Source organism: Suricata suricatta, chromosome 10, assembly GCF_006229205.1.
Source record: "Suricata suricatta isolate VVHF042 chromosome 10, meerkat_22Aug2017_6uvM2_HiC, whole genome shotgun sequence".
NCBI lineage: Eukaryota > Metazoa > Chordata > Mammalia > Carnivora > Herpestidae > Suricata > Suricata suricatta.
The window spans coordinates 104,109,030-104,117,424 of NC_043709.1; the positions used below are offsets into that span (position 1 = coordinate 104,109,030).

Genomic DNA, 8,395 nt, shown 5'->3' on the forward strand with positions numbered 1-8,395 from the left:
GCCCCCCACCAGAGCCCCGGCACGGCACCGACCGCCGCTAGGCTGCGGAGCACAGCCATCCGGCCGCCCGTCGCGCGCACGTGCGGACAGCTAGCCCCGGCCCGCGGCCACCCCCGCCCACGTCCCCGCCGCTCAGCCAATCAGCGGCCGGGGAGCTCTCGGGCCCATTGACGCCCGCGGCATCTCGGGAGTTGTAGTCCTGGGTACATGTCTGAAAACCCGGCGGAGCGCGAGCCCTTTGGGGATAGGAGTCTGACTGGGTTCAGAGTCGAAGATGCACGGAGTCAAGCAGGGGGCGTGGCGGGACAGGGGCAAAGGTAGGGGCAGGAGCAGGAGCTGGGACTGGCCAGGTGCCGAAGGTTCTTGCCCAGCGGGCGGGGCCCCGGGTTCTGTTTAAGCGTTGAGGCGCAGGCAAGGTCTGGCCGCTTTGTAGACAAGACACTTGGGATGAGCAGGCCCGTATGCACGGCCTATGTATCTGCGGACTTCGTGGATCATGCGTTCCAGACTGAAGTTTCGGCTCCCTCAATTCTCTGTGACTTCACGAGAGAAGAGAAACTGTGTGGAGGGAACCAGTCCTTGTTTGCAAGGGGGGAGGAGGAGGCAAAGTTTTCTTTCGATGTTCAAGTCTCCTGAACCCCAATCAAGGAATGCTTGTAGGATACTAATTATTCATTCTTGTAGTCGTTCAGTAAATATTCGCTATGGTTCTCCTTCCTGCCCCGCTCTGTGCTAATTCCTGAGGAGACTATATGCATAGATAATCCTGCAAACTCACACTTTGTAGGGAGGTTGAGTCAGGACTAGAATACAAGGGAGAAAATAACTGTCCCCAAAGAGGGTCAGATAACTAACGAACACCTTTGCTTTTGAGCACGGCTGTTTCCACCATTTGAAATGTGTAATATGCCCCCTTTTAGACCTTTGACCTGTCCCTGGATATGGTTATACCAAGAATGGCTGAGCCCACAATGTATTTGGATCTTAATTTTGTCAGTTCACATGCAATTGAGCAGGATCTGGCAGACTGATTCACATTAACCAAACCTATAATAGCGCAACTCATAAACTCTGCCAGGGGACATGGCTTTCCAAGATTGAAATGTTCCTAATCTCTTCCTGCTATCAAACTACCTAGAAACTGCTTTAGCGGGTACAAGATTTCTTGGTGTGATGACTTTAAAATATGTCCACAATTTATTCGACAATACTCTTCTAAAAAGGTGTTTATTCCTCTCCTATTGAGTGTGGGCTGGACCTAACACATTTTTAATAAATAAAATGAAGCATCCATAAATATAAGTAAGTAAATAAATAAATAAAATGAAGTAGAAGTAACACTCTGATGGCCAAGGCTAGGCCCTAAAAGATATTATGACTTCTACCTTGTCCTTGTTTGGCTCATTCATTCTAAAGAAGTTAAATATGTATCTTAAAGACACTCAAGCCAACTCTCTAGAGAGGCCCGCATAATAAAGGCCTGAAGCCCCCCACCATCTTGCAGGCAGATCCTCCAACCCTCATGGATATCTTGGCCAAAACCTCATGAACAACCCAAAGACAAAACTACCCAGCCAAGTCACTCTTGAATTTCTAACCCTCAACACTAGGAAGTAAGTGTTTTTTGTTTGAGTCAGTAAGTTTGAGGGTAATTTATTGCATAGCAAGAGATAACTAAGACACTTGATGATCACAATTGTATCATAATCACTGCTACATCTCCAGAGGTGGGTCACTGTGTTCCGTATCTGAATCTACCTTGCTTTCAGTCTTCCCTGGCTGTGCACCAAACTCCATAAAACTGCAGCCATCCCTGGCAGGAATCAGACATAGCCTGGTTTGTTTCAGAAAAGGTGACAAAACGGGTATATCTGGGAGGTTCCAATAAGGCTATTGTAGTTAATACTCTATGTGTGTATGTGCATGTGTGTTTCAATATTGATAAGTATTCCTTAGATTTTCTAGGAGTTCTTAAGCCAGAAAAGACTAAGAAAACTCCTTGAGGGGTGCCTGGGTGGCTCAGTTGGCTAGGTGCCTGACTTCAGCTCAGGTCATGATCTCATGGGTTGGGAGTTCGAGCCCCGCATTGGGCTCTGTGCTGACAGCTCAGAGCCTGGAGTCTGCCCTGGATTCTGTGTCTCCTTCTTTCTCTGCCCCTCCCCCATTCACGCTCTGTTTCTCTCTGCCTCAAAAACAAACATTTAAAAAAAATTTTTTAAGAAAAAAAAGAAAAATCCTTGAAAGCAGTCTGCCTCTCTGATTCAGCTTTGTCTTCCTCATATTGTGGCAACTTGCCCTTGAGGGGTGCTCAATTAATAGTAGGCAAATGAATGAATATCCTTACTCCTGCTGTCCCTATAAACTTGCTCACATATGTTTGTATGTACAGGTGTGTGCATAAGCCTGCTCATATCTGTGCACATACTTTATGTTAGTTAGGACTAGGACTGGTTATAAGTAACAGAAACCTCCAAAGACTAGTGGCCTAAATAAGATATAATTTGTTTCTTTCATATAAACAAAGTTGGGAAAGAACAGTGAGGCTTGGTATTATGACTCTGCCAACTTATTAGCTACCCAGGCTCCTGTTTTGCTCCTTTACTGTCTTCACAGCTTCCACTTCATGGTCCAAGATAACTGCTCAAGCCCAAATATTACGTTCACATTCCAGGCATCAGGAAAAAAAGAGACAAAAAAGGGTATGCCGTCTCCCTCTAGTTACAATTTCCAGAAGTCTTATACAGGCATACCTCATTCTACTGCACTTCACAGATAATGCATTTTATTAAATGTTTATTTATTTATTTTGAGAGAGAAAGAGCACAAACAAGGAAGGGGCAGAGAGAGAGAGGGAGAGAGAGGATCCCAAGCTCTGTGCTGACAGCACAGAGCCCGATGCCACACTCGATCCCACGACTGCGAGATTACAACCGGAGCCGATATCAAGAGGCACCTGAGCCACCCAGTTGCAAGCAAGTCTATCAGTGCCATTTTTGTAACCGTGTTTGCTCACATCATGTCTCTGTGTCCCATTTTGGTAATTCTTGCAATATTTCAAAATTTATTATTATTATTATATTATTATGGTGATCTGTCATCAGGGAGTATGACTTGCTGAAAGCTCAGATGATGGTGAGCATTTTTAGCAATAAAGCATTTTTTAATTATGGTATATCAGGGATTTTTTTAGACATAATGCTGCTGCACACTTAGTAGACTACAGTATAGTATAAACATAACTTTAAATGCACTGGAAACCAAAAAAAATTTACTTGACTTGCTTTATTGTGGTATTCACTTTGTCTCAGTGGTCTGGAACTGAACTCACAATATGTCCCAGGTGTGTCTGTACATCACACCTGCACACACCTCACTGGCTAAAGCTTAATCACATGGCCATACCTAGTGTCAAAGAAAGTTGGAAAATGTAGCCTTGTACCTGGTTAAAAATAGGGGTGTCCTTTTCCACATAAAAAGGGTCACCTGAGTGGTTCATTCGGTAAAGCATCTGACTTTGGCACAGGTCATGATCTCACAGTTCATGGGTTCAAGCCCTGCATCAGGCTCTGTGCTGACAGCTCAGAGCCTAGAGCCTGCTTCAGAGTCTGTGTCCCCCTCTCTGTATGCCTCTCCCCTGCTTGAGCACATGCTCTATGTCTCTCTCTAAAAATAAATAAATAGTTAAAAAACATTTTTAAAAAGAGGGAATAAAGGAAATTGGCATTTTATGCCTCATACTAGGAAGTAGACAAAAGAAAACAACAGATAGTTCATGGGTGCCTTGCTGAGGAAGGCCCGGAATGCTGTGGCTGAGAGAAAGTGAATGGAGAATGAAGAGCAGACAACAGGGGAGGTGGATTCGTAATGGGACACACACACACCACACATATCACACACACACATACCACACACACACACACACACACCACACATACCACACACACACACCACACACCACATACACACACACACCACACACCACATACACACACACACCACACATACCACACACACACCACACACCACACATACCACACACACACCACACACCACACACACACACACACACCACACACCACACACCACATACACACACACACCACACAGACACCACATACATACCACATACACACACACCACACACACCACACACACACACACCACACATACCACATGCATATCACATACACTCACACACCACGCACATACCACACACACACACATCATACACACACCGCTTTCCCCAGGCCCCACCCACTCTTGCTGAGGGAGAATTTTGAGTTCATCTCTGTTGGGGAATGATACCTATTCCCTTCTCATATTTCCCTGAAGAAACAACTTCTGTTAGCAACACTACTAGCCTTTCTTCACCTGGGGCAGAGGACACATGACTTACCTGATGGGTGGGCTTGTAAGAAAGAACTAGGTGCATGTGGCTCTGTCCTCTCTCCTTTTGGGGAGCCCGCCCATCAAGGGGGCCTGATGCTCCAGCCTGCCCTGTGGTGACGAGGCCTGGGTTTTACACCTGTGCCAAGATTCAAGGGTAGAGGGGTAGCAGGCCCAGTTTGTCTCCCAAATAAGCCATGTTCTCCAACAGGCTTTTAACAGTAATAAATCTGACATTTATTCCATCTCTCCCATGTCTATTCTTCAATGGAGTCAGATTTAAGCAAAAAAGTGAGGAGCATTTACGGACTTACCCTATCCCCGCTGGTTCCAGACTAGCAACCCCTGGCGATTAGCAGGTCAACTGACAACCCATGTGGTAGGGAGGCTCCAGGGGCCCTGGCCAGCTCCGGCCCCTCCAGACCTCTGGAGGCAAGGAATAACATCTTTTGCGCCACGATTAAAGCTCTGACTTGAGACTTGGACAACAGGGACACAGCAAGTTGAAACAAGTCACTGCATATAAATAGCTGGTGCTCTCTCCTATCCTGAAAGCAAGTTTTTCAAGTGGGAAGAAAGGTCAGTTGTAAAGACACTACATGACAATGACAAGTACAAAGCAAAGGCCCAAAGAGAGGCCCGAAGGCTTGAAACTTCAGCATCTCACAGGGCATCCTGCTCAAGCTTCCCCCTTCATGTCCTCTAGCCCACTGGTCGCCCCTGCTCAGAAAAATTCAAGACAGGGGATGTGGCCATGCTAATCCTGGGCTAAGGGTGACAGGACATTTAGTATGGCTGAGCCGAGTCTGGAAAAGGAGGCACTTCTGAGGCTCTATGTGAGCTTCCCTAACACCAGTGCTACGGTTGGAGGTGGCAGTCCTGGTCACCAAGCTGGTGACCCACTCTCAGATGAATTATGTGACCCTAATTTGTAGCCACGTAATATATTTACAGAAAAACTTTAGGGTCACCTTGGTGGCTCAGTCAGTTAAGCGTCCAACTTCGGCTCAGGTCATGATCTCATGGTTCATGAGTTCGAGCCCCACACTGGACTCACTACTGTCAGCCCAGAGCCTGCTTCAGATCCTTGCCCCAGCCGGCAGGTCGGTCAATGCAGGTTCCTGAGGGAGGGAGTGAGAATAGGGTAGGGCAGGGAGCACAGAGAATGGAGGCAAGACAAAGTCTCTGATCAAGCCTCATTTATTTAAAAAACACACACACCTTATAAAAGGTTCAAGGCGGGAAGCAAGGCAGCTGACCTAGGTCGGTTGCTAGGAAAGAGTCAAGTGATAAAGGCTAGGGTAAAGGAGGAACCAAACTGAAGTTTTAGCACAGCGCCTGAGGGGCCAGTAAGAAAGCCCAGCCTGTCTCCGCTCTGAGCTGGAAGTGATTAACACTGCCTTGCCTGCAGACGGCTGATCTTTGTTTTTCTGACAGCTCCCGACAGATCCTCTGTGCCCCTCTCTCTCTGCCCCTTCCCTGCTTGTGTTCTCTCTCTCAAAAATAAATAAACATTAATATAGATAAATAAATAAAAGGAAACTTGAAATCCCCCAAGCTAAAGTACTTTATCATTGAGGGCACTCCTCCACACCTTTGCCCTCTTTACCCCTGGCTGAAGAAAGGGTGAAGAGGTGACCTTTTTTTTTTTCATATTTTATTTATTTCTGAGAGAGAGAGAGAGAGAGAGACAGAATCCAAAGACAGGCTCCAGGCTCTGAGCTAACTGTCAGCACAGAGCCTAATGCAGGGCTCGAACCCACCAAAGCAAGATCATGACCTGAGCCGAAGCCGGACGCTCCACCGACTGAGCCCACCCAGGCACCCCTGGAGGGGTGACCTTCTGACATCTTGTCCCATCTGTAGAAGAAAATGAAGAACCCATGGAGCCATCAGGCCACACTGATGGTTCTCCTCACAGCCCCATGCTCCTGCTCAGGTGCTCCTTGTCCCCAGCACTGCCAGTGTTTCATGCCTTTGTCATATGCCCTGTTCCCTCCCTGTGTCCATCTATTCTCCCAGGCACTCCAGGATGCTCCAGCCCGAGAAGCTGGGTGACCCAGGGTGTGTGTGAGAGGTTAGCTGTCCTGAATACCAAGCCAGGTCATGTTCCAAGAGCAGCCAGTAAGGAGAGGGCTCCTCAGAGACTCAGGAAATAAGCAGGTGGCTTGGCTTGGCACACAGGCCTTGTTCCCTCTGCCACACCTGAGTTCTGTCCAACATATCCATGTGAAATGTAGGCAGATCTCTGAGGTGGGGGATGGCAATAGAAAGGAAAGGAGAGGGGTGAGTGAAAGAAGGAGGAGACTGGAGAGGAAGAGTAGAGAGTAGAGAAAGAGAAAAGACTAATCAAGGAAATGCTAAAAGTCCTACACAGAGATGAGTGAAGGAAGAGGAAAAAAACAACAACAGAACAGAGAATCCTAAACATCTTGGAAACATGTGATTCCAAGTGAACCCCTGGGCTGGATTCTCAGTAGCCCCAGGGGTCTACCCGCCGCCCCCCCCAAAGCCTGTGGCCCTTCCTCTGACTCCCTGCTACTTGCTCTTCCTGGGCTTTTTGTCTTTTTTTTTTTTTTTTTAATTTTTAGACTAGTCAAGTAAAGCAGTGAAAATGGAGAGGGAACAAAGAAATCTGTAATGGCTGTGATCAATTAATTGTAAAACTACTGTACTCAGACCCGCCCCTCTTAGGCATTTTCAGCTCCTCAGAGCTTCCCTGGACTGGGTCCCCAGGCTTCCTTATACTTCTGGGTCACGGCAGCACCAGGCTCCTCCAAATATGGCTGCTTGTCCATTCCCTCCTTGCAGAGCCCTAAGGGGAACCAACCGCAGCCCAGCCCTCACACCCTCCTGCCAGAGGCCTCCAGGGAGACTCTGGGGATAACCCACAGGGCCCCATCCTGCAAGCTCCATCCTGGCTGACTAGCACACAGGTGGAGGCCTCCATTCCTGTGGCTCCGAGCCCTCACAAGGAGGGCTAAGGATTCAGGCTGGATGGGGCAGCGAGGAGTCTGACTGCACTCCAAGGCCCAGGCTCTTGAGTAGCCTGAGCAAAAGGAGGAGCTGTCCTCCTCCAAGCCCTGACTCCGTGAACCCCCACCTGGTTGCTGCATCCCCAGCCCTGCACAAGTCACAGACTGTCTGGACTGGCAGCTCTGCATTGGTATGCAAAGACCTAGGGACATCATCTATGAAACAGCCTTATGGGAAAAATCACACCTACATCTTATCAAAAACTCTAAGTCTGGGGTTCCTGGCTGGCCCCGTCAGTAAAGCACACGACTCTTGATCTCAAGGTAGTGAATTTGAGTTCTACATTGGGTACAGAGATAACTTTAAAAAAAGAAAAAGACTCTAAGTCAAACTACCAATTTACAGGAAATATGCAGTCCAGAGAAACATGTTAAAGAATATTCCTGGGCTCATTTCCTTCCATGGACACCACTGGTAACACCCACATCAGTATACATAACCCAGAATATGGCCAAAGACTGGCAGAATATACTCCCCAGAGTTAAATGTAGAGAAGCCATGTTGAAGAGGGTAAGAAGGGTGGAAATGTGGTCAGGAGCTAAATGGACCCAAGGACTGTCTGCACTTGGGAGGAACACAACAGGCTCAGAGAAGAGGGGCAAATCCCCAACTGGGCACCCTAGGCACGGGGGACCTGCACAGGGAAGATGAATCTCCAAAACATTTGGCTTTGAAAAACAGAGAGGCCCAACAATCAGGGGAGCTTAACACCTGAACTTTAAAAATCTGTGGACTCTGCACTTGGGAGAACCAAGAGGGTAGAGTCTCTGCCCTTAAGAGACAGCACAACAAATGGCCCCATTGGGATACAGCATAGAATCAGTAGTTTGAAAAATGCCTGAAGCATATGAGAAGACATATTTACTAATCTCAGAGTGTGTGCTGGAGGGGCAGGGATTACTAGGAGACCTTTCCAAGAGCAAAAGAGCTAGCAGACATCATTTCCTTCCTCTGCCTCAGCCAAGGAGACACA

At 47.6% G+C, this 8,395-nt stretch overlaps 1 protein-coding gene across 1 annotated transcript in view; it reads right to left on the minus strand.

The window, feature by feature from the left end:
• Positions 1–83, minus strand: part of HDHD5 (haloacid dehalogenase like hydrolase domain containing 5) — a 17,402-nt gene extending 17,319 nt beyond the window's left edge. The window contains exon 1 of the mRNA XM_029955277.1: positions 10–83. Coding sequence (XP_029811137.1) covers positions 10–59 — 50 coding nt within the window. The 5' untranslated portion in view covers positions 60–83. The remainder of the gene's footprint in view (positions 1–9) is intronic.
• Positions 84–8,395: the final 8,312 nt, after the last annotated feature.